The sequence below is a fragment of the Haliotis cracherodii genome, unplaced genomic scaffold (assembly GCF_022045235.1).
Source record: "Haliotis cracherodii isolate W230 unplaced genomic scaffold, xgHalCrac1.p SCAF_16, whole genome shotgun sequence".
Taxonomy (NCBI): domain Eukaryota; kingdom Metazoa; phylum Mollusca; class Gastropoda; order Lepetellida; family Haliotidae; genus Haliotis; species Haliotis cracherodii.
The window spans coordinates 28,619,821-28,647,193 of NW_027266271.1; the positions used below are offsets into that span (position 1 = coordinate 28,619,821).

Below are 27,373 nucleotides of genomic sequence, written 5' to 3' on the forward strand. Positions count from 1 at the left end.
GGATCTGCACTCCTTCATGTAGCATGTAGTCTTCTGTTCCATCACCTGGACCTGCACTCCTTCATGTAGTATGTTTTCTTCTGTTCCTTCACCTGGATCTGCACTCCTTCATGTAGTATGTAGTCTTCTGTTCCTCCACCTGGATCTGCACTCCTTCATGTAGTATGTAGTCTTCTGTTCCTCCATCTGGATCTGCACTCCTTCATGTAGTATGTAGTCTTCTGTTCCTCCACGTGGATCTGCACTCCTTCATGTAGTATGTAGTCTTCTGTTCCTCCACCTGGACCTGCACTCCTTCATGTAGTATGTAGTCTTCTGTTCCTCCACCTGGATCTGCACTCCTTCATGTAGTATGTAGTCTTCTGTTCCATCACCTGGACCTGCACTCCTTCATGTAGTATGTTTTCTTCTGTTCCTTCACCTGGATCTGCACTCCTTCATGTAGTATGTAGTCTTCTGTTCCTCCACCTGGATCTGCACTCCTTCATGTAGTATGTAGTCTTCTGTTCCTCCACCTGGACCTGCACTCCTTCATGTAGTATGTAGTCTTCTGTTCCATCACCTGGACCTGCACTCCTTCATGTAGTATGTTTTCTTCTGTTCCTTCACCTGGATCTGCACTCCTTCATGTAGTATGTAGTCTTCTGTTCCTCCACCTGGATCTGCACTCCTTCATGTAGTATGTAGTCTTCTGTTCCTCCACCTGGACCTGCACTCCTTCATGTAGTATGTAGTCTTCTGTTCCTCCACCTGGATCTGCACTCCTTCATGTAGTATGTAGTCTTCTGTTCCTCCACCTGGACCTGCACTCCTTCATGTAGTATGTAGTCTTCTGTTCCTCCACCTGGATCTGCACTCCTTCATGTAGTATGTAGTCTTCTGTTCCTTCACCTGGATCTGCACTCCTTCATATAGTATGTAGTCTTCTGTTCCATCACCTGGACCTGCACTCCTTCATGTAGTATGTTTTCTTCTGTTCCATCACCTGGATCTGCACTCCTTCATATAGTATGTAGTCTTCTGTTCCTTCACCTGGATCTGCACTCCTTCATATAGTATGTAGTCTTCTGTTCCTCCACCTGGATCTGCACTCCTTCATGTAGCATGTAGTCTTCTGTTCCATCACCTGGACCTGCACTCCTTCATGTAGTATGTTTTCTTCTGTTCCTTCACCTGGACCTGCACTCCTTCATGTAGTATGTTTTCTTCTGTTCCTTCACCTGGACCTGCACTCCTTCATGTAGTATGTTTTCTTCTGTTCCTTCACCTGGATCTGCACTCCTTCATGTAGTATGTAGTCTTCTGTTCCTCCACCTGGATCTGCACTCCTTCATGTAGTATGTAGTCTTCTGTTCCTCCACCTGGACCTGCACTCCTTCATGTAGTATGTAGTCTTCTGTTCCTCCACCTGGATCTGCACTCCTTCATGTAGTATGTAGTCTTCTGTTCCTCCACCTGGACCTGCACTCCTTCATGTAGTATGTAGTCTTCTTTTCCTCCACCTGGATCTGCACTCCTTCATGTAGTATGTAGTCTTCTGTTCCTTCACCTGGATCTGCACTCCTTCATATAGTATGTAGTCTTCTGTTCCATCACCTGGACCTGCACTCCTTCATGTAGTATGTTTTCTTCTGTTCCTTCACCTGGATCTGCACTCCTTCATGTAGTATGTTTTCTTCTGTTCCGTCACCTGGACCTGCACTCCTTCATGTAGTATGTAGTCTTCTGTTCCATCACCTGGACCTGCACTCCTTCATGTAGTATGTAGTCTTCTGTTCCATCACCTGGACCTGCACTCCTTCATGTAGTATGTTTTCTTCTGTTCCTTCACCTGGACCTGCACTCCTTCATGTAGTATGTAGTCTTCTGTTCCTTCACCTGGACCTGCACTCCTTCATATAGTATGTTTTCTTCTGTTCCTTCACCTGGACCTGCACTCCTTCATGTAGTATGTAGTCTTCTGTTCTATCACCTGGACCTGCACTCCTTCATGTAGTATGTTTTCTTCTGTTCCTTCACCTGGATCTGCACTCCTTCATGTAGTATGTAGTCTTCTGTTCCTTCACCTGGACCTGCACTCCTTCATATAGTTTGTCGCATTCTGTTCCATCACCTGTACCTGCACTCCTTCATGTAGTATGTAGTCTTCTGTTCCTCCACCTGGATCTGTACTCCTTCATGTAGTATGTAGTCTTCTGTTCCATCACCTGGACCTGCACTCCTTCATGTAGTATGTAGTCTTCTGTTCCTCCACCTGGATCTGCACTCCTTCATGTAGTATGTTTTCTTCTGTTCCTTCACCTGGACCTGCACTCCTTCATGTAGTATGTTTTCTTCTGTTCCATCACCTGGACCTGCACTCCTTCATGTAGTATGTAGTCTTCTGTTCCTTCACCTGGATCTGCACTCCTTCATGTAGTATGTTTTCTTCTGTTCCTTCACCTGGACCTGCACTCCTTCATGTAGTATGTTTTCTTCTGTTCCATCACCTGGACCTGCACTCCTTCATGTAGTATGTAGTCTTCTGTTCCATCACCTGGACCTGCACTCCTTCATGTGGTATGTTTTCTTCTGTTCCTTCACCTGGACCTGCACTCCTTCATGTAGTATGTAGTCTTCTGTTCCTTCACCTGGACCTGCACTCCTTCATATAGTATGTTTTCTTCTGTTCCTTCACCTGGACCTGCACTCCTTCATGTAGTATGTAGTCTTCTGTTCCATCACCTGGACCTGCACTCCTTCATGTAGTATGTTTTCTTCTGTTCCTTCACCTGGACCTGCACTCCTTCATGTAGTATGTTTTCTTCTGTTCCTTCACCTGGATCTGCACTCCTTCATGTAGTATGTAGTCTTCTGTTCCATCACCTGGACCTGCACTCCTTCATGTAGTATGTTTTCTTCTGTTCCTTCACCTGGATCTGCACTCCTTCATGTAGTATGTAGTCTTCTGTTCCTTCACCTGGATCTGCACTCCTTCATGTAGTATGTTTTCTTCTGTTCCTTCACCTGGATCTGCACTCCTTCATGTAGTATGTAGTCTTCTGTTCCTTCACCTGGACCTGCACTCCTTCATATAGTATGTCGCATTCTGTTCCATCACCTGGACCTGCACTCCTTCATGTAGTATGTAGTCTTCTGTTCCTCCACCTGGATCTGTACTCCTTCATGTAGCATGTAGTCTTCTGTTCCTTCACCTGGACCTGCACTCCTTCATATAGTATGTCGCATTCTGTTCCATCACCTGGACCTGCACTCCTTCATGTAGTATGTAGTCTTCTGTTCCTCCACCTGGATCTGTACTCCTTCATGTAGCATGTAGTCTTCTGTTCCTTCAACTGGACCTGCACTCCTTCATATAGCATGTCGCATTCTGTTCCATCACCTGGACCTGCACTCCTTCATGTAGTATGTTTTCTTCTGTTCCTCCACCTGGATCTGCACTCCTTCATGTAGTATGTAGTCTTCTGTTCCTCCACCTGGATCTGCACTCCTTCATGTAGTATGTAGTCTTCTGTTCCTCCACCTGGATCTGCACTCCTTCATGTAGTATGTAGTCTTCTGTTCCTCCACCTGGATCTGCACTCCTTCATGTAGCATGTAGTCTTCTGTTCCATCACCTGGACCTGCACTCCTTCATGTAGTATGTTTTCTTCTGTTCCTTCACCTGGATCTGCACTCCTTCATGTAGTATGTAGTCTTCTGTTCCTCCACCTGGATCTGCACTCCTTCATGTAGTATGTAGTCTTCTGTTCCTCCACCTGGATCTGCACTCCTTAATGTAGTATGTAGTCTTCTGTTCCTCCACCTGGATCTGCACTCCTTCATGTAGTATGTAGTCTTCTGTTCCTCCACCTGGACCTGCACTCCTTCATGTAGTATGTAGTCTTCTGTTCCTCCACCTGGATCTGCACTCCTTCATGTAGTATGTAGTCTTCTGTTCCATCACCTGGACCTGCACTCCTTCATGTAGTATGTTTTCTTCTGTTCCTTCACCTGGATCTGCACTCCTTCATGTAGTATGTAGTCTTCTGTTCCTCCACCTGGATCTGCACTCCTTCATGTAGTATGTAGTCTTCTGTTCCTCCACCTGGACCTGCACTCCTTCATGTAGTATGTAGTCTTCTGTTCCTCCACCTGGATCTGCACTCCTTCATGTAGTATGTAGTCTTCTGTTCCTCCACCTGGACCTGCACTCCTTCATGTAGTATGTAGTCTTCTGTTCCTCCACCTGGATCTGCACTCCTTCATGTAGTATGTAGTCTTCTGTTCCATCACCTGGACCTGCACTCCTTCATGTAGTATGTTTTCTTCTGTTCCATCACCTGGATCTGCACTCCTTCATATAGTATGTAGTCTTCTGTTCCTTCACCTGGATCTGCACTCCTTCATATAGTATGTAGTCTTCTGTTCCTCCACCTGGATCTGCACTCCTTCATGTAGCATGTAGTCTTCTGTTCCATCACCTGGACCTGCACTCCTTAATGTAGTATGTTTTCTTCTGTTCCTTCACCTGGATCTGCACTCCTTCATGTAGTATGTTTTCTTCTGTTCCGTCACCTGGACCTGCACTCCTTCATGTAGTATGTAGTCTTCTATTCCATCACCTGGACCTGCACTCCTTCATGTAGTATGTAGTCTTCTGTTCCATCACCTGGACCTGCACTCCTTCATGTAGTATGTTTTCTTCTGTTCCTTCACCTGGACCTGCACTCCTTCATGTAGTATGTAGTCTTCTGTTCCTTCACCTGGATCTGCACTCCTTCATGTAGTATGTAGTCTTCTGTTCCTCCACCTGGATCTGCACTCCTTCATGTAGTATGTAGTCTTCTGTTCCTCCACCTGGACCTGCACTCCTTCATGTAGTATGTAGTCTTCTGTTCCTCCACCTGGATCTGCACTCCTTCATGTAGTATGTAGTCTTCTGTTCCTCCACCTGGATCTGCACTCCTTCATGTAGTATGTAGTCTTCTGTTCCTTCACCTGGATCTGCACTCCTTCATATAGTATGTAGTCTTCTGTTCCATCACCTGGACCTGCACTCCTTCATGTAGTATGTTTTCTTCTGTTCCATCACCTGGATCTGCACTCCTTCATATAGTATGTAGTCTTCTGTTCCTTCACCTGGATCTGCACTCCTTCATGTAGTATGTAGTCTTCTGTTCCTTCACCTGGATCTGCACTCCTTCATGTAGTATGTAGTCTTCTGTTCCTTCACCTGGACCTGCACTCCTTCATGTAGTATGTAGTCTTCTGTTCCTTCACCTGGACCTGCACTCCTTCATATAGTATGTTTTCTTCTGTTCCTTCACCTGGACCTGCACTCCTTCATGTAGTATGTAGTCTTCTGTTCCATCACCTGGACCTGCACTCCTTCATGTAGTATGTTTTCTTCTGTTCCTTCACCTGGATCTGCACTCCTTCATGTAGTATGTAGTCTTCTGTTCCTTCACCTGGACCTGCACTCCTTCATATAGTATGTCGCATTCTGTTCCATCACCTGGACCTGCACTCCTTCATGTAGTATGTAGTCTTCTGTTCCTCCACCTGGATCTGTACTCCTTCATGTAGCATGTAGTCTTCTGTTCCATCACCTGGACCTTCACTCCTTCATGTAGCATGTAGTCTTCTGTTCCTTCACCTGGACCTGCATTCCTTCATGTAGTATGTCGCATTCTGTTCCTTCACCTGGATCTGTACTCCTTCATGTAGCACGTAGTCTCCTGTTCCTTCACCTGGACCTGCACTCCTTCATGTAGTATGTAGTCTTCTGTTCCTCCACCTGGATCTGCACTCCTTCATGTAGCATGTAGTCTTCTGTTCCATCACCTGGACCTGCACTCCTTCATGTAGTATGTTTTCTTCTGTTCCTTCACCTGGATCTGCACTCCTTCATGTAGTATGTAGTCTTCTGTTCCTCCACCTGGGTCTGCACTCCTTCATGTAGTATGTAGTCTTCTGTTCCTCCACCTGGATCTGCACTCCTTCATGTAGTATGTAGTCTTCTGTTCCTCCACCTGGACCTGCACTCCTTCATGTAGTATGTAGTCTTCTGTTCCTCCACCTGGACCTGCACTCCTTCATGTAGTATGTAGTCTTCTGTTCCTCCACCTGGATCTGCACTCCTTAATGTAGTATGTAGTCTTCTGTTCCATCACCTGGACCTGCACTCCTTCATGTAGTATGTTTTCTTCTGTTCCTTCACCTGGATCTGCACTCCTTCATGTAGTATGTAGTCTTCTGTTCCTCCACCTGGATCTGCACTCCTTCATGTAGTATGTAGTCTTCTGTTCCTCCACCTGGACCTGCACTCCTTCATGTAGTATGTAGTCTTCTGTTCCTCCACCTGGATCTGCACTCCTTCATGTAGTATGTAGTCTTCTGTTCCTCCACCTGGACCTGCACTCCTTCATGTAGTATGTAGTCTTCTGTTCCTCCACCTGGATCGGCACTCCTTCATGTAGTATGTAGTCTTCTGTTCCATCACCTGAACCTGCACTCCTTCATGTAGTATGTTTTCTTCTGTTCCATCACCTGGATCTGCACTCCTTCATATAGTATGTAGTCTTCTGTTCCTTCACCTGGATCTGCACTCCTTCATATAGTATGTAGTCTTCTGTTCCTTCACCTGGATCTGCACTCCTTCATGTAGTATGTAGTCTTCTGTTCCATCACCTGGACCTGCACTCCTTCATGTAGTATGTTTTCTTCTGTTCCTTCACCTGGACCTGCACTCCTTCATGTAGTATGTAGTCTTCTGTTCCTTCACCTGGATCTGCACTCCTTCATGTAGTATGTAGTCTTCTGTTCCTCCACCTGGATCTGCACTCCTTCATGTAGTATGTAGTCTTCTGTTCCTCCACCTGGACCTGCACTCCTTCATGTAGTATGTAGTCTTCTGTTCCTCCACCTGGATCTGCACTCCTTCATGTAGTATGTAGTCTTCTGTTCCTCCACCTGGATCTGCACTCCTTCATGTAGTATGTAGTCTTCTGTTCCTTCACCTGGATCTGCACTCCTTCATATAGTATGTAGTCTTCTGTTCCATCACCTGGACCTGCACTCCTTCATGTAGTATGTTTTCTTCTGTTCCATCACCTGGATCTGCACTCCTTCATATAGTATGTAGTCTTCTGTTCCTTCACCTGGATCTGCACTCCTTCATGTAGTATGTAGTCTTCTGTTCCTTCACCTGGATCTGCACTCCTTCATGTAGTATGTAGTCTTCTGTTCCTTCACCTGGACCTGCACTCCTTCATGTAGTATGTAGTCTTCTGTTCCTTCACCTGGACCTGCACTCCTTCATATAGTATGTTTTCTTCTGTTCCTTCACCTGGACCTGCACTCCTTCATGTAGTATGTAGTCTTCTGTTCCATCACCTGGACCTGCACTCCTTCATGTAGTATGTTTTCTTCTGTTCCTTCACCTGGATCTGCACTCCTTCATGTAGTATGTAGTCTTCTGTTCCTTCACCTGGACCTGCACTCCTTCATATAGTATGTCGCATTCTGTTCCATCACCTGGACCTGCACTCCTTCATGTAGTATGTAGTCTTCTGTTCCTCCACCTGGATCTGTACTCCTTCATGTAGCATGTAGTCTTCTGTTCCATCACCTGGACCTTCACTCCTTCATGTAGCATGTAGTCTTCTGTTCCTTCACCTGGACCTGCATTCCTTCATGTAGTATGTCGCATTCTGTTCCTTCACCTGGATCTGTACTCCTTCATGTAGCACGTAGTCTCCTGTTCCTTCACCTGGACCTGCACTCCTTCATGTAGTATGTAGTCTTCTGTTCCTCCACCTGGATCTGCACTCCTTCATGTAGCATGTAGTCTTCTGTTCCATCACCTGGACCTGCACTCCTTCATGTAGTATGTTTTCTTCTGTTCCTTCACCTGGATCTGCACTCCTTCATGTAGTATGTAGTCTTCTGTTCCTCCACCTGGGTCTGCACTCCTTCATGTAGTATGTAGTCTTCTGTTCCTCCACCTGGATCTGCACTCCTTCATGTAGTATGTAGTCTTCTGTTCCTCCACCTGGACCTGCACTCCTTCATGTAGTATGTAGTCTTCTGTTCCTCCACCTGGACCTGCACTCCTTCATGTAGTATGTAGTCTTCTGTTCCTCCACCTGGATCTGCACTCCTTAATGTAGTATGTAGTCTTCTGTTCCATCACCTGGACCTGCACTCCTTCATGTAGTATGTTTTCTTCTGTTCCTTCACCTGGATCTGCACTCCTTCATGTAGTATGTAGTCTTCTGTTCCTCCACCTGGATCTGCACTCCTTCATGTAGTATGTAGTCTTCTGTTCCTCCACCTGGACCTGCACTCCTTCATGTAGTATGTAGTCTTCTGTTCCTCCACCTGGATCTGCACTCCTTCATGTAGTATGTAGTCTTCTGTTCCTCCACCTGGACCTGCACTCCTTCATGTAGTATGTAGTCTTCTGTTCCTCCACCTGGATCTGCACTCCTTCATGTAGTATGTAGTCTTCTGTTCCATCACCTGAACCTGCACTCCTTCATGTAGTATGTTTTCTTCTGTTCCCTCACCTGGATCTGCACTCCTTCATATAGTATGTAGTCTTCTGTTCCTTCACCTGGATCTGCACTCCTTCATATAGTATGTAGTCTTCTGTTCCTCCACCTGGATCTGCACTCCTTCATGTAGTATGTAGTCTTCTGTTCCATCACCTGGACCTGCACTCCTTCATGTAGTATGTTTTCTTCTGTTCCTTCACCTGGACCTGCACTCCTTCATATAGTATGTTTTCTTCTGTTCTTTCACCTGGACCTGCACTCCTTCATGTAGTATGTTTTCTTCTGTTCCTTCACCTGGATCTGCACTCCTTCATGTAGTATGTAGTCTTCTGTTCCTTCACCTGGACCTGCACTCCTTCATATAGTATGTCGCATTCTGTTCCATCACCTGGACCTGCACTCCTTCATGTAGTATGTAGTCTTCTGTTCCTCCACCTGGATCTGTACTCCTTCATGTAGCATGTAGTCTTCTGTTCCATCACCTGGACCTTCACTCCTTCATGTAGCATGTAGTCTTCTGTTCCTTCACCTGGACCTGCATTCCTTCATGTAGTATGTCGCATTCTGTTCCTTCACCTGGATCTGTACTCCTTCATGTAGCACGTAGTCTTCTGTTCCTTCACCTGGACCTGCACTCCTTCATGTAGCATGTAGTCTTCTGTTCCATCACCTGGACCTGCACTCCTTCATGTAGCATGTAGTCTTCTGATCCATCACCTGAACCTGCACTCCTTAATGTGCCATGTCGTCTTCTGTACCATCATCTGGACCTTTACTCCTTCATGTACCATGTACCATCACCTGGACCTGCACTCCTTTATGTACCATCACCTGGACCTGCACTCCACCATATCCATGTAGTCTTCTGTACCATCACCTGGACCTGCACTCCTTTATGTACCATCACCTAGACCTGCACTCCACCATGTACCATGTCGTCTTCTGTACCATCACCTGGACCTTTACTCCTTCATGTACCATCACCTGGACCTGCACTCCATCATGTAACATGTGGTCTTCTGTACCATCACCTGGAATTTTACTCTTTCATGTACCATCACCGGGACGTGCACTCCATCATGTACCATGTCGTCTTCTGTTCCAACACCTGAACCTGCTCTCCTTCACGTAACATGTGCCATACCTGGACTTTTATTCCTTCTTGTACAATGTACCATCACCTTGACCTGCACTCCTTAATGTACCATGTAGTCTTCTGTTCCATCACCTGGACCTTTACTCCTTCATGTATCATGTACCATCACCTGGACCTGCACTCCATTATGTACCATGTTGTCTTCTGTTCGAACACCTGAACCTGCTCTCCTTCACGTAACATGTGCCATCACCTGGACATGCACTCCTTCATGTAGTATGTTGTCTTCGATTCCGTCACCTGGATCTGTACCATTTAGACACCATTTGTGTGAGTGGCCTGTGTTGTCAACAAATATTGCATGTTTGCTCTGTGACACTATGTAAATGCTCTGTGACGTCATCATACACTGTGAGTGATCTGTGATGTCATCAGACACTGTGTGAGTGCTCTGGGGTGTCATCAGACACTGTGTGAATGCTGTGTTCTGTCATCAAACATTGTGCGAGTGCTCTGTAATGTCCTCAGACACTGTGTGAGTGCTCTGTGATGTCATCAGACACTGAGTGCTGTGGGATGTCCTCAGACACTGTGCGAGTGCAGTGTGGTGTCATCAGACACTGTGCAAGTGCTCTGTGATGTCCTCAGACACTGTGAGTGCCCTGTGACGTCATCAGACACTGTGAGTGCCGTGTGATGTCATCAGACACTGTGTGAGTGCTCTGTGGTGTCAACAGACACTGTGTGAGTGATTTGTGCTGTCATCAGACACTGTGCTCTGTGATGTCATCAGTGACTTTGTGAGAGCTCTATGATGTCATCAGAAACTGCGTCAGTGCTCTGTGATGTCATCAGACACTGTGTGAGTGATTTGTGATGTCATTAAAAACTGTGTGAGTGCTCCGTGAAGTCATCAGACACTTAGCGAGTGCTCTGTGATGTCATCAGACACTGTGCGAGTGCTCTGTGATGTCAGACACTGTGAGTGCTGTTATGTCAGACACTGAGTGCTCTATGATGTCATTAGACACTCTAAGAGTGCTCTGTGCATTCATCAGACACTTTGCGAGTGCTTTGTGATGTCATCAGTGACTTTGTGAGTGCTCTGTGATGTCATTAGACACTTTGTGAGTGCTCTGTGATGTCTGTTTAACCATACATGAGGACTTCAGCAGATGATTCTTCTTCTCACATGTTGAAATATAATTTTGATGATCCGAGTGGAAATATTTTGTGTATATTCTCTGTAAATCAAGTCATATGAGGCGACGTAAATGGAAGATTGTACCAACTGATTTCTACGCTTCACAGAAAGTGAACCCATTTTATGAATGACTTACTTATCCAAAGCAGGTTGAAGCTATCATGTGGCGGTTGGGTAGCCTAGTGGGTAAAGTGTTTGCTTGTCACACCAGAGCCCCGGGTTTGATTCCTCACATGGGTTCAATAAGTGAAGCCCAATTCTGGTGTACCCACAGTTATATGCTGGGTTGTTGCTAAATGTGGCGTAAAACCATACTCACTCACCCATTCACTAACTGTTACTATGGTATAGTGTTGCAATAACAAACTGAAACATTTGCATTCAAATTACCACAAAATACCAGTAACAGACACATTTGGTTACATTACCATGTTTACCCCAAATCATGTGACTGACACTGACCTTGGATATTGAGTCGTCACATGATCAGTATTGAATATTGACTCGTCTGCTAGGAAACAAGATGGCGTCTGGTACTAACATTTCATAGTTCGCAGCTAAGTTACTGTAATCAAATCGGGTCATTGCTTTCGCATATTGAACTCGCCAGAATTAAATACTTGTATAATGCTTAGTATTATCATGAGTTCCACGGGTTTTGGCAAAGTTTATGGTGACAATCGTCATGGCTACTCCTCTCATTATAAGACCCCACCAGAGAACATGTGTACAAACGGAAAACAGTATGCTTCACATAAAGTGGTGACTATGTGATCACATGATTTGGCCATTTTTCATAATAATAAAAGCTACAAAACCCTAGCCATATTTATAAGAAGTCCGTGTTAAAAGTAGAGTCGATTGTACGATTCCCACTCATGAAAATGGGAATCTATCAACAAGTGATGACACGCGAAACGGTATGCGTATCCTACCCCACCGGTGGGTTTAACGCCGCTTTTAACAGAATTCCAGTTATATCGCGGCGTGTCAGCTTAATGTGAGAGGAAAGCCCGAAGTGATGCAGCTCTCAGACGTTTACCACTTCGGTGAAACCCACGAGCACGGGTATGTTGCTGACAAACCTAGAAACATAATCGGGGAGAACCGGGATTCGAACCCACATTCATAGGTTTCTGGCGTGCCCAAGGGACGCAACTCCACAGCGATTCTCGGCGCCTTAGACGACCGGGCCACCCGTGCCCCCACAAACACATGCAAAGGCAAGTCAGTTATTCACCTGAATAGAAACGCGGGAACAAATCAAAATATGTAATTGCATCGGACATTTTGTCACCAATGCGTTAAATTTGGAAATGTCCTCCACATGTCTACCATAAAACGTTTTGAAAGCTTTACTGGGGCCTTGAATGCTGTAACTTTAATCAAACTGCTTCTGAGCAAGAGTCGTATGAAGTCTTGGCAGGAAGAGCGTGCTCGATTGTACCTCAACAGTAGACACCAAACACCAAAAGCCAAACATGACGATTTAAAAGTCATCCCTCTTGTCATACAGTCCTGTGGAGAGTGTTTTGTCACTGAATTTTTATGCATAGATCTAAATATGAAACAAATGAGGCGGTCTCACTGGTCTCCATTATTTCTAGTTCTGGTGGGTAAATCAGTAGGTGGAAATCGGCTATCGGAATCAGCTGCTTAATTTACATTTCGTGGCCAAATAATTTTGTTTTGATCCGAGTAGAAATTCGTATTTATATGTATGAAAAATTAGATCAGCAAGAATCTAAGCACAATTGGTGCCCATAGGGGTGCCTACTTCTTGCCTAAATGTCTTAACCCCAAATGTTAGAGATGTTATTCAGTGATGAAGTCCAGTATTTAACATATTGTTTTCTCAGTAAACTTCACATGATTTCGTTTTCGACAAATTGACCTGGTATTCATTCCGCTTATCTCGAATACTTTCGGTGGATATTAATTAAGTTGGTTGGTTTGTTTCTTTATTTGTGGTTTAACGCCGCACAGCAATGTTCCAGCTATATGACGGCAGTAAATAATCGAGTCTGGACCAGACAATCCAGTGATTGACAACATGAACATCGATCCACGCATTTGGGATCGATGACATGCATCAAGCGAGCCTGACCACCCGATCCCGTTAGTCGCCTTTTGCGGCAAGCATGGGTTGCTGAAGACCTATTCTAGAATATTAATGAAGTCCTTCCTTGATTGTTCTAAGCTGAGCCCATGGCGTGACTAGTAATTGATAAAACCGTGATTGAGTATGGCTTTACGCCGATTTTGGGAATATTCCAGCAATATCACGGCGGGGGACACTAGAAATGGACTTTACACTTTGTACCCATGTCGGGAATCGAACCCGGGTCTTCGGCGTGACGAGCGAACACTTTAACCACCAGGCTACCCGACCGCCCACTGATCAAACCGTGGGAATTCTACTAATAGACTAGGTGAAGAAGGGTGTGCTGGGCAAAGAAAGACTTCCTGGCGCAATCAAAAGATTCCTTCCTCCCCCGCAAACACAGAGCCGCAAACAGCAGCAGACACGTGATTCTAGGACTGGTCAGCAAAGGATCACATCAGACGTTTTGCGTTTCATTCTATTTTATGTTTACATTATATGGCAAGGCCTGCGAGTTGGGTTATGAGTAATGCGACGGCTACAACCAACGCGACTTGAACTGTCGCCATGTCTGTGGAAGGTGTTGCTGACGAGTCAAAGTCTGCAACGTGAGGGTTGTCTTGCCACGCCATCGACCTTCTTTTACGACGCTGGGTTGAACAGGAGCTGCCATCACATGAGTTGGTACAGAGCGTGAAATTACACATGAACGTCAAATGCAGATTTCCGTGTAGCCTGCAACATAATTGTTATCGAGTGAGAAAACATTCGTATGGTTTGTTTGGGTGGCGTTTTACGAGCCATTTTGTAGATATGCTCCCGCTATAAGCCTGTTAATTATCGAATGACGAAGGTGAGTGAGTTGGGTTTAACACCTCTTAACAGTATTCCAGTTATATCACGGCGTGTCAGCTTAATGTGGGAGGAAAGCCCGAAGTGATGCAGCTCTCAGACGTTTACCACTTCGGTGAAACCCACGAGCACGGGTATAGTGCTGACAAACCTAGTAACATAATTTGGGAGAACCGGGATTCGAACCCACAATCATAGGTTTCTGGCGTGCCCAAGGGACGCAACTCTGCATAGCGATTCTCGGCGCCTTAGACGACCGGGCCACCCGTGCCCCCGATGACTGAAAGGAAGCGTAACGCCAAATGGCGTTGGGGTACGAAGACATGCAGACCTCCAAGTCATGCAGTCTGACCACCAGATATAATTTCGTCGCTCCTTCCAAAAGGGGCAGTTACAGTGAGACATGGAGGAAAGTATACAGGGGGATTTTTGAAAGTAACTGAAAATTGAAAGAAATGTGTTTGATTAGGTCTATTTAACCATCACTCATTCCTCCAACAGTTTGCAAGAACCGAGTTTGCAAGCATATGCACTTGTCTGGCAATGCCGATTTGATAGTGCTAGCTCACCGAGATACCATGCCGCAGATTACCATTAATACCATACTGGGTATACTGACTCCGAGCCGTCCAGTCCTCGTTTCAGTCCCTTTATGCTGATCCCCAGGTAACAACAAGTATCATCTCTTAACGTATTTAGGCATGACGCGGCTGGGGATCGAACCCCCGACCTTACACTCTCCGTGTGGACGCACTACCACCAGACTACGGAGGCGGTCAGATACTAGTATGTGTGAAATCAACGATGTACCCAAAGTTGTCCGTCTCCTCCTGTTCTTCTTCTCCACACCACCACCACCACCCCGGTGCTACATGTGTGATCCCAATAGTCCCCACTTATGGCCAGAACCGAACAAGCTATGTGAGCAAGTCGGGTTTATCATCACAACTAGTCCCTTAAGATATACTTACTTGAACACCTCGAAAACTGGACTGTAAGTTTTATTTCCTTCGGTAATGAAACCGATGTCCTTGGCGAACACAATGCCGTCTCCACATCCAGCCCGTAATATTGCATATCTCTGCCCCTGTTGGACTCCTACAGCATCGCACGCAACTGGCTTTAAACCACTTCCCAAGCTGGAACCACGGACCTCCCCTACCAACCGGACCTTCTTGGACAAGGGGACAGCGGCAGCGAGGGTTTCATTCCTGGTATCCACCAGCTTCAGAAACACTTCTTCAGCGTCACTTTGCGGGCCTTGATGTGACTGGATCTCCTTGGCAGCAATGAGCTGCTCGGAAGAGGCCGACGTAGGACCCATGTGGCTTTTATGTGGATCAAATGTACATGTTATCAGAAAGTCTTTTTTTTGTGTAGTCACATCGTAGAATCGATCTTTCCATGATACTCCTATGTGCAGCTTAAAGACATTGGCTTTACTGCGAGTGAACGCACATACACTGGGAGTGAAGTTGTAAGATACAGGCAGGTAGAAGTGGACAAAGTCTGTGGAGTTGAAATGGTGCCTGGAGCCGTTGGAGCAGACCGCCACAGCTGACAGGTCAACATCTGTTATTATCTCAATCAGTGCAACATCCCCTCTTGTTCTGCAGTGAGGAATCACTTTAATAATGTAGTTGGATTTACCGTCAAGCACGCCTTCTGTGGAACTGGTCTGGTTCGATTTTCTTGGATCGGCATTTCGAGCAGCAGTCGAATTTCCTTTAGGGCTAGTTCCAGGTGCAGCGGTTGTGCTTCCTTCAGGGCTAGTTCCAGGTGCACTTGATGTTGGATAAGTCTCTGGTTTAGGTGCAACGGGTGACTTGGGCATGTAACATTCAATCGACAAATTGGTTGGAGGTCCTTCACTCAACTTCAGCCTGGCAGTAAGGGTATACAGTACGACAGTGTCATTCTTTGGAACTGAATAGGGTCCCCAAAATACACACATTCCTGGACTGTCCAGGAGGTCATTGCGAGTGTACTGAATGAGCATCATATTAATGCCAGATTCTTGAGTTATTGGGACCAGTCCATTGCTGCAATTCATCTCCGTCTTTTCCACAGCTTGGTCCTTTGAAGAAGTTACAAGACGACTGATGAATTTGGCTGGAATGCTCTCATTCTGACTGCAGTATACGTGCCAGTCGATCAGTTTGCTCTGGTTGTGAGAAGGTGCAGGTTGATCTGAAGATACCTTTTCAGGTGCACTTGATGTTGGATAAGTCTCTGGCTCTGGTGCATTGGATGTAGGACTAGCCTCTGGTTCAGGTGTACTTGATGAAGGAGCAGTCTCTGGCTTAGGTGCAACGGGTGACTTGGGCATGTAACACTCAATCGACAAATTGGTTGGAGGTCCTTCACTCCACTTCAGCCTGGCAGTAACGGTATACAGTACGACAGTGTCATTCTTTGGAACTGAATAGGGTCCCCAAAATACACACATTCCTGGACTGTCCAGGAGGTCATTGCGAGTGTACTGAATGAGCATCATATTAATGCCAGATTCTTGAGTTATTGGGACCAGTCCATTGCTGCAATTTATCTCCGTCTTTTCCACAGCTTGGTCCTTTGAAGAAGTTACAAGACGACTGATGAATTTGGCTGGAATGCTCTCATTCTGACTGCAGTATACGTGCCAGTCGATCAGTTTGCTCTGGTTGTGAGAAGGTGCAGGTTGATCTGAAGATACCTTTTCAGGTGCACTTGATGTTGGATAAGTCTCTGGCTCTGGTGCATTGGATGTAGGACTAGCCTCTGGTTCAGGTGTACTTGATGAAGGAGCAGTCTCTGGCTTAGGTGCAACGGGTGACTTGGGCATGTAACATTCAATCGACAAATTGGTTGGAGGTCCTTCACTCCACTTCAGCCTGGCAGTAACGGTATACAGAACGACAGTGTCATTCTTTGGAACTGAATAGGGTCCCCAAAATACACACATTCCTGGACTGTCCAGGAGCTCATTGCGAGTGTACTGAATGAGCATCATATTAATGCTAGATTCTTGAGTTATTGGGACCAGTCCATTGCTGCAATTTATCTCCGTCTTTTCCACAGCTTGGTCCTTTGAGGTTACAAGACGACTGATGAATTTGGCTGGAATGCTCTCATTCTGACTGCAGTATACGTCCCAGTTGATCAGTTTGTTGTGGTTGTGAGAAGGTGCAGGTTGATCTGAATATACCTCTTCAGGTGCACTTGATGTTGGATAAGTCTCTGGTTCTGGTGCATTGGATGTAGGACTAGCCTCTGGTTCAGGTGTACTTGATGAAGGAGCAGTCTCTGGCTTAGGTGCAACGGGTGACTTGGGCATGTAACATTCAATCGACAAATTGGTTGGAGGTCCTTCACTCCACTTCAGCCTGGCAGTAACGGTATACAGTACGACAGTGTCATTCTTTGGAACTGAATAGGGTCCCCAAAATACACACATTCCTGGACTGTCCAGGAGGTCATTGCGAGTGTACTGAATGAGCATCATATTAATGCCAGATTCTTGAGTTATTGGGACCAGTCCATTGCTGCAATTTATCTCCGTCTTTTCCACAGCTTGGTCCTTTGAGGTTACAAGACGACTGATGAATTTGGCTGGAATGCTCTCATTCTGACTGCAGTATACGTCCCAGTTGATCAGTTTGTTGTGGTTGTGAGAAGGTGCAGGTTGATCTGAAGATACCTTTTCAGGTGCACTTGATGTTGGATAAGTCTCTGGTTCTGGTGCATTGGATGTAGGACTAGCCTCTGGTTCAGGTGTACTTGATGAAGGAGCAGTCTCTGGCTTAGGTGCAACGGGTGACTTGGGCATGTAACATTCAATCGACAAATTGGTTGGAGGTCCTTCACTCCACTTCAGCCTGGCAGTAACGGTATACAGTACGACAGTGTCATTCTTTGGAACTGAATAGGGTCCCCAAAATACACACATTCCTGGACTGTCCAGGAGGTCATTGCGAGTGTACTGAATGAGCATCATATTAATGCCAGATTCTTGAGTTATTGGGACCAGTCCATTGCTGCAATTCATCTCCGTCTTTTCCACAGCTTGGTCCTTTGAGGTTACAAGACGACTGATGAATTTGGCTGGAATGCTCTCATTCTGACTGCAGTATACATCCCAGTCGATCAGTTTGCTCTGGTTGTGAGAAAGTGCAGGTTGATCTGAAGATACCTTTTCAGGTGCACTTGATGTTGGATAAGTCTCTGGCTCTGGTGCATTGGATGTAGGACTAGCCTCTGGTTCAGGTGTACTTGATGAAAGAGCAGTCTCTGGCTTAGGTGCAACGGGTGACTTGGGCATGTAACATTCAATCGACAAATTGGTTGGAGGTCCTTCACTCCACTTCAGCCTGGCAGTAACGGTATACAGTACGACAGTGTCATTCTTTGGAACTGAATAGGGTCCCCAAAATACACACATTCCTGGACTGTCCAGGAGGTCATTGCGAGTGTACTGAATGAGCATCATATTAATGCCAGATTCTTGAGTTATTGGGACCAGTCCATTGCTGCAATTTATCTCCGTCTTTTCCACAGCTTGGTCCTTTGAGGTTAGAAGACTGATGAATTTGGCTGGAATGCTCTCATTCTGACTGCAGTATACATCCCAGTCGATCAGTTTGCTCTGGTTGTGAGAAAGTGCAGGTTGATCTGAAAATACCTTTTCAGGTGCACTTGATGATGGATAAGTCTCTGGCTCTGGTGCATTGGATGTAGGACTAGCCTTTGGTTCAGGTGTACTTGATGAAGGACCAGTCTCTGGCTTATTTGCAACGGGTGACTTGGGCATGTAACATTCAATCGACACATTGGTTGGAGGTCCTTCACTCCACTTCAGCCTGGCAGTAACTGTATACAGAACGACAGTGTCATTCTTTGGAACTGAATAGGGTCCCCAAAATACACACATTCCTGGACTGTCCAGGAGGTCATTGCGAGTGTACTGAATGAGCATCATATTAATGCCAGATTCTTGAGTTATTGGGACCAGTCCATTGCTGCAATTCATCTCCGTCTTTTCCACAGCTTGGTCCTTTGAGGTTACAAGACGACTGATGAATTTGGCTGGAATGCTCTCATTCTGACTGCAGTATACATCCCAGTCGATCAGTTTGCTCTGGTTGTGAGAAAGTGCAGGTTGATCTGAAAATACCTTTTCAGGTGCACTTGATGATGGATAAGTCTCTGGCTCTGGTGCATTGGATGTAGGACTAGCCTTTGGTTCAGGTGTACTTGATGAAGGACCAGTCTCTGGCTTATTTGCAACGGGTGACTTGGGCATGTAACATTCAATCGACACATTGGTTGGAGGTCCTTCACTCCACTTCAGCCTGGCAGTAACTGTATACAGAACGACAGTGTCATTCTTTGGAACTGAATGGGGTCCCCAAAATACACACATTCCTGGACTGTCCAGGAGGTCATTGCGAGTGTACTGAATGAGCATCATATTAATGCCAGATTCTTGAGTTATTGGGACCAGTCCATTGCTGCAATTCATCTCCGTCTTTTCCACAGCTTGGTCCTTTGAGGTTACAAGACGACTGATGAATTTGGCTGGAATGCTCTCATTCTGACTGCAGTATACGTCCCAGTAGATCAGTTTGCTCTGGTTGTGAGAAAGTGCAGGTTGATCTGAAAATACCTTTTCAGGTGCACTTGATGTTGGGTAACTCTCTGGTTCTGGTGGATTGGATGTAGGACTAGCCTCTGGTTCAGGTGTACTTGATGAAAGAGCAGTCTCTGGCTTAGGTGCAACGGGTGACTTGGGCATGTAACATTCAATCGACAAATTGGTTGGAGGTCCTTCACTCCACTTCAGCCTGGCAGTAACGGTATACAGTACGACAGTGTCATTCTTTGGAACTGAATAGGGTCCCCAAAATACACACATTCCTGGACTGTCCAGGAGGTCATTGCGAGTGTACTGAATGAGCATCATATTAATGCCAGATTCTTGAGTTATTGGGACCAGTCCATTGCTGCAATTCATCTCCGTCTTTTCCACAGCTTGGTCCTTTGAGGTTACAAGACGACTGATGAATTTGGCTGGAATGCTCTCATTCTGACTGCAGTATACGCCCCAGTTGATCAGTTTGTTGTGGTTGTGAGAAGGTGCAGGTTGATCTGAAGATACCTTTTCAGGTGCACTTGATGTTGGATAAGTCTCTGGTTCTGGTGCATTGGATGTAGGACTAGCCTCTGGTTCAGGTGTACTTGATGAAGGAGCAGTCTCTGGCTTAGGTGCAACGGGTGACTTGGGCATGTAACATTCAATCGACAAATTGGTTGGAGGTCCTTCACTCCACTTCAGCCTGGCAGTAACGGTATACAGTACGACAGTGTCATTCTTTGGAACTGAATAGGGTCCCCAAAATACACACATTCCTGGACTGTCCAGGAGGTCATTGCGAGTGTACTGAATGAGCATCATATTAATGCCAGATTCTTGAGTTATTGGGACCAGTCCATTGCTGCAATTCATCTCCGTCTTTTCCACAGCTTGGTCCTTTGAGGTTACAAGACGACTGATGAATTTGGCTGGAATGCTCTCATTCTGACTGCAGTATACATCCCAGTCGATCAGTTTGCTCTGGTTGTGAGAAAGTGCAGGTTGATCTGAAAATACCTTTTCAGGTGCACTTGATGTTGGGTAACTCTCTGGTTCTGGTGCATTGGATGTAGGACTAGCCTCTGGTTCAGGTGTACTTGATGAAGGACCAGTCTCTGGCTTAGGTGCAACGGGTGACTTGGGCATGTAACATTCAATCGACAAATTGGTTGGAGGTCCTTCACTCCACTTCAGCCTGGCAGTAACGGTATACAGTACGACAGTGTCATTCTTTGGAACTGAATAGGGTCCCCAAAATACACACATTCCTGGACTGTCCAGGAGGTCATTGCGAGTGTACTGAATGAGCATCATATTAATGCCAGATTCTTGAGTTATTGGGACCAGTCCATTGCTGCAATTCATCTCCGTCTTTTCCACAGCTTGGTCCTTTGAGGTTACAAGACGACTGATGAATTTGGCTGGAATGCTCTCATTCTGACTGCAGTATACGCCCCAGTTGATCAGTTTGTTGTGGTTGTGAGAAGGTGCAGGTTGATCTGAAGATACCTTTTCAGGTGCACTTGATGTTGGATAAGTCTCTGGTTCTGGTGCATTGGATGTAGGACTAGCCTCTGGTTCAGGTGTACTTGATGAAAGAGCAGTCTCTGGCTTAGGTGCAACGGGTGACTTGGGCATGTAACATTCAATCGACAAATTGGTTGGAGGTCCTTCACTCCACTTCAGCCTGGCAGTAACGGTATACAGTACGACAGTGTCATTCTTTGGAACTGAATAGGGTCCCCAAAATACACACATTCCTGGACTGTCCAGGAGGTCATTGCGAGTGTACTGAATGAGCATCATATTAATGCCAGATTCTTGAGTTATTGGGACCAGTCCATTGCTGCAATTCATCTCCGTCTTTTCCACAGCTTGGTCCTTTGAGGTTACAAGACGACTGATGAATTTGGCTGGAATGCTCTCATTCTGACTGCAGTATACATCCCAGTCGATCAGTTTGCTCTGGTTGTGAGAAAGTGCAGGTTGATCTGAAAATACCTTTTCAGGTGCACTTGATGTTGGGTAACTCTCTGGTTCTGGTGCATTGGATGTAGGACTAGCCTCTGGTTCAGGTGTACTTGATGAAGGACCAGTCTCTGGCTTAGGTGCAACGGGTGACTTGGGCATGTAACATTCAATCGACAAATTGGTTGGAGGTCCTTCACTCCACTTCAGCCTGGCAGTAACGGTATACAGTACGACAGTGTCATTCTTTGGAACTGAATAGGGTCCCCAAAATACACACATTCCTGGACTGTCCAGGAGGTCATTGCGAGTGTACTGAATGAGCATCATATTAATGCCAGATTCTTGAGTTATTGGGACCAGTCCATTGCTGCAATTTATCTCCGTCTTTTCCACAGCTTGGTCCTTTGAGGTTAGAAGACTGATGAATTTGGCTGGAATGCTCTCATTCTGACTGCAGTATACGTCCCAGTCGATCAGTTTGCTCTGGTTGTGAGAAGGTGCAGGTTGATCTGAAGATATCTTTTCAGGTGCACTTGATGATGGATAAGTCTCTGGTGCATTGGATGTAGGACTAGCCTTTGGTTCAGGTGTACTTGATGAAGGACAACTCTCTGGCTTATTTGCAACGGGTGACTTGGGCATGTAACATTCAATCGACAAAATGGTTGGAAGTCCTTCACTCCACTTCAGCCTGGCAGTAACGGTATACAGTACGACAGTGTCATTCTTTGGAACTGAATAGGGTCCCCAAAATACACACATTCCTGGACTGTCCAGGAGCTCATTGCGGGTGTACTGAATGAGCATCATATTAAAGCCACGTTCGTGGGTTATTGGGACCAGCCCATTGCTGCAATCTATTTCCATCTTTTCTACAGCTTGGCATTTGGGCGCAACAAGACGACTGATGAATTTGGCTGGAATGCTCTCATTCTGACTGCAGTATACGTCCCAGTCGATCAGTTTGCTCTGGTTGTGAGATGTTACTTCTGGTTCAGGTGTACTTGATGTAGGACTCGCCTCCGGTTCAGGTGCATAGGATGCCTGTGACTTAGTAACATTACATTCAAGAGACTTATAAGTTGGTGTCCCATCGCTCCATAGCATTGCAACACTTACGTTATACATCTCAACAGAGTCATTCGTCGGAACAGAGTATGGTCCGCGGAATACACATGCCCCTGGAACTACTGAAGTGTTAGGTTGTGGATAATGAATTCGAATCATGTTAATGCCACTTCCACGTGTCATTTGCATCAATCCATTCTTGCAGAGGATTTGCATGTCTTTGATAACATGGCCCTTGAATGTAACGGGGTAGCTGATGAGAGTGGCTTGTTTGCTCTTGTCGTCGCTGCAAACAAGGGTAAGGTCCAGGGACAGCACTCTGGGGTCTGGGGCATCGGCCTGTCACAACATAGATAGTCCAACTGATTGAAAGTCAAAAACGAAACTTCGTTTAATGGAAAAACTAGGCTCTCGTAGTCTCAAATAGAAAAGCATTATTAAACAAAGCACCGAAATCCGATCTCATATTCATAAGAAATCTCTGCCAAAACAGTTTCGATTGAACGATCCGAGTTTGTCATGAGCATGTGAGTCGCTATCACTGATGATACCAGGTGAAAAGGTGTCATTAGTGATAGTAAAAGCTGGAGACTATACTTGTCGTAAGAGGTAACTAACGGGATCGGGTGGTCAGGCTTGCTGTCTTGGTTGATGCATGTCATCGTATCCCAATTGCATGGATCCATGTTCATGATATCAATCACTGGATTGACCGGTCCAGATTGAATTATTTACAGACCGTCATATAGCTGGAATGAAGTTAAATAACCAACAAACAAAACGAAAAGGTGAGCGTATCCTGCCTCATCGGTGGCACTCGTCACAAACACATGCAAAGGCACGTCAGTTGTTCACCTGGAGAAACACGGGAACATATGGTACAAGTCGAAATCGGGTATTGCATCCAACATCACTGTTGTCACTGATGTGTCAAATATGAAAATGTCCAACTGGGCGGCAAAAGAAAAAAAAGGTCGAGTTCCAGGATTGTTAAAACAAATAACAAGAGGTTTTGTTGTGAATTGTAAACCTATAGAAAGTGTGTTCTGTGTTGTGATTGGCTAATTTGGGTCACATGACCAAATGTCAAAGGGTGAAAATATGATTTGCATTACCTGAAGCAAGCGACCGAATCACTGTGTAGGAATACATAATTACTCAGCATTTTTTGCATACTAATTAACAATGGACGCAAATCGAAATACAAAATTAACTTTCATAACAAATATTTTGATTTTCTCTATTTATGGGAATTATTGGGATTTTAAATTTTTGATTAAAAAAAATTATGAAATAATTACCAAAATCACAATCACCATAACGACTAACGCGCTCCTGGCGAATCCTCAGATATCACTGTTTTGTATATCAAACGGTATAAAAAAATTCCAAGACCACGCCAATTCTTCAAGAAATATGTGCATATAATTTAACGAAAAATAATATCGATTTTGGATAAGCTATATCGTCAGTTTTAGCTATAAAATAATATGAAACGGCTATTCGTGGACACTATTTATATGAACTTATAATATTGACTATCACACTCCGTAGAAATACATACAAGATGAAATGTAAATGTACCTGTCACATGTACACTAAGTCTTGTTCAAATTAAAGAAATATCGTATACGACACTATAAACTTATCAACCTCATATGTGAACATTTTTCAAAAAAACAGGAGAGAGTGAGTTGGGTTTAACGCCCCTTTTAACAGTATTCCAGTTATATCACGGCGTGTCAGCTTAATGTGGGAGGAAAGCCCGAAGTGATGCAGGTGTCAGACGTTTACCACTTCGGTGAAACCCACGAGCACGGATATAGTGCTGACAAACCTAGAAACATAATCAGGGCGAACCGGGATTCGAACCCACAATCATAGGTTTCTGGCGTGCCCAAGGGACGCAACTCTGCGCAGCGACAAACAAACAGGAGATTATCAAACGTTCATATATGGTGTGGCCTATATCTACGTATGATATCATATTGAACATTGATTAATATCCAAAGAGAAATTAATTGTGTGAAAAAAAGTACAAAAGATATGCAAGATCTACATCATGAAACAGTAACAAGCAGTTAACAATGATAGTGTGTACTTTCATTCAAGGACCTTCACCTCAGAGGAATTACTAAATATGTACAACAAATATGTTGAAGTTTGACATCACTACCGGTGACCAAATTTTACAAAATGGCGTGTTGACTGTCAACAGTGCGCGGGATTTTACGAGGGGACTTTCGTTGATTCAGGGTTCGTATATACATAAATGTGACATGTAAGTAATCAGAAACATTCTGACAATCTGTGTACTGTTTTTATTTTTTATTTTTCATTGAAACCAACGAAAATAGTCAGAAATTCTGATAAATACCGTTGTTGTTGTGCGTGATTTTGCGTCAGTCATGGCGTCACACAGGACGGGAACTTCGACAAGCTCTGTTGAAAATATCAAATTATTGCAATGTATATGTTTAATTCCCTAATTCTTCCTACGTTTCTCTTCCCGTGTATATTCTGAAAATGCAGATTTCGAGCCCATGTACTCAACGAATAGACGAATGGCTTTGTTTACATTTCCAACAAGTGCAGTTTTGTCAGCGTTCGTTTTCACACCTCATTTATTTTGCTTCATTTACATCTAGACAATTTGTATTGGTGACAAAGACCATTTGGCATTTGATTCTAAAATGTATGAGTGAGTGAATGAGTTTGGTTTTACGCCGCTTTTAGCAATATTCCAGCAATATCACGTTTGGGGACACCAGATGGGATTCACACATTGTACCCATGTCGGGAATCGAACCCGGGCCTTCAGCGTGACGAGCAAACACTTTAACCACTAGGCTACCCGACCGCCACTCAAATGTATGAGGAATTCAAGGATGTAGGTATCGCAGTTGAAATATAGGTGATGGTATTTGCGTCTCAATATCGGTGTACGTTAATTACCAAAATCACAATCACCATAGCAGTGACAGAACGTTCGATGTTGACGCCTCACAACCGAGTAAGTACGAGGTGTTAAAGAGTGCGCATGTTTTTTTTCTAAAAACACAATAGGTTTACAATATCGATAAATACTATGTGCGTGTCTATTTCCGGGATTTTATCGAGTATTTGCATCTTGGAAATTCATCTCGAGACCCGAAAGCGTTAGCACATATTTTTTATCTTCTAATTATAATATAATCTAGGGAGGGGTAACAAATAATTGATCAACCACAGTTTGAATGAAATTGTGCAATCACAGGTAATGTAAGCTCAAGGTAAACAATGGTGGGGTAAGAAGTTTCATTTTCAAAAGTTGTCTGAAATGTCACCAAAAATTGTCAGACACACTACAAGTTCATTGTTGACACGGTTGCCTTCAATGGCGTGTATGACCTCCACCTGCCTCAATGCATGCTGTGATACGCCGCCTCATCGATGACGTCAGTCTTCTGATGACGTGGACTGGAATCCGTTGCCACTCGTCTCTCAGGGCCTACTGCAATTCTTGTCTGTTGACCGGAAGCTGATGGCCTGCTCTAATCTGTCTGTCAAGATGGTCCCACAGATGTTCAATAGGATTCACATCGGGTGAGTGGGCAGGCCAGGGCAAAACGTCAACATTCTGCTGGTTTAGAAAGTTCCGAGTCAGTCTTGCAGTATGGGGCCTGGCATTGTGTTGAAACAATGTCCCCTGCTGTTGGTTTTGTAAGAACGGAAGCACAACTGGCTGCAACACTTGGTCTCTGTACTGCACAGCGTTCAGGTTTCCCTTTATAATCACCAAATCAGTCTTCTGATCTCCACAAATACCGCCCCACACCATGACACATCCCCCGCCGAATGGGTGGACCTCTCGAATACCCGCCGGAGCCAAACGTTCCCCTCTGCGTCGATAAACTCGTTCTCTGCCATCATTTCGAAACAAGCTAAGCCGACTTTCATCTGTAAACAGCACTCGACGACAATTTCTCACTTACCAGCGTCGAACCTGCCTCGCCCATCGCAGTCTCAGGCGTGGATGATGAGCAGTCAGTACCATTCCTCGGAAAGGACGATACGCTCGGATTCCAGCAGCACGAAGTCGTCGTCGTCGTCGTAGTACTGTACGTTGGCTAATAGGATGTCTCAACGTTGTTGCTGCCGTCGCCGTCGCCGTCACGAATCTGTTTGCAGGTGAATGAGCCGTACCTGACCGTCTTTCAGTGGTGTTGTCACTCGGGGTCGTCTGGTTCTAGGCCTGTCATGTGCCCTCCCTGTCCGCCTGTACCGTTGAATCAATCAGCCTGGCTACTGTCAATGGTGTACAACCAAACCTTCTGGCAATTTGGACCTGTGTTGCCCCCATTTCGGCCATACCGATGGCTCTCTTTCTCTGCTCCTGTGACAGTAATGGCATTTCTTTTGTGTGCCATCATCACGTGTGGTTTAACCTGCAGACGAACGCATTTATACAGCTAACATGCACGTGCAGTTTATGCCATAGGCGGGAAACCTGTTTCTCCATTTTTGTGTCATCGCACGAGCGCCGTCAAAGGTGGTGCGTTCGGGTGAGGTTTTGGGGTACCTGTTCCTGGGCAGTCAAATTCCCAATACCCACTTTCCACTAGTTATCTGTTTAGGAAAATTACAAATTGCCAACCTATACTTTCTTTTTGCTGCTTAGTTTATACATTTCCTAGGTTCAGAAGTTCACCTTTATCTCTCGTAAAGAAGGATCTCATTCGCTGAAAATGTCATATAACATGTTAATGATTACTTACTAGGGAGAAGAGGACGGCGCAAAGGCTGTGCTCTTAATGATACACCTAATGCAACAAGTGACCTGTATTAATGGTGTAACAGTGGAACTGCCCTACCCAGCTGCACGTGTCAGTATTATAACACCTTGATAAAGTGTTTGTCACAGTGTGCCCTGTGTTTTGTTGCAGAA

At 45.1% G+C, this 27,373-nt stretch overlaps 1 protein-coding gene across 1 annotated transcript; it reads right to left on the reverse strand.

Annotated features, from left to right (window-relative positions):
- Positions 1-14,763: 14,763 nt before the first annotated feature.
- On the reverse strand, positions 14,764-22,485 carry LOC139463663 (vitelline envelope sperm lysin receptor-like). The gene has a single exon (XM_071244919.1). It carries the CDS (start codon positions 22,483-22,485, stop codon positions 14,764-14,766), a length of 7,722 nt encoding a protein of 2,573 aa, XP_071101020.1.
- Between the last annotated feature and the right edge of the window lie 4,888 nt (positions 22,486-27,373).

What these genes read in the sequence shown, in the direction of transcription:
- LOC139463663 (XM_071244919.1), bottom strand. Translation starts at nt 22,485, where the DNA reads ATGCTATGGAGCGATGGGACACCAACTTATAAGTCTCTTGAATGTAAT.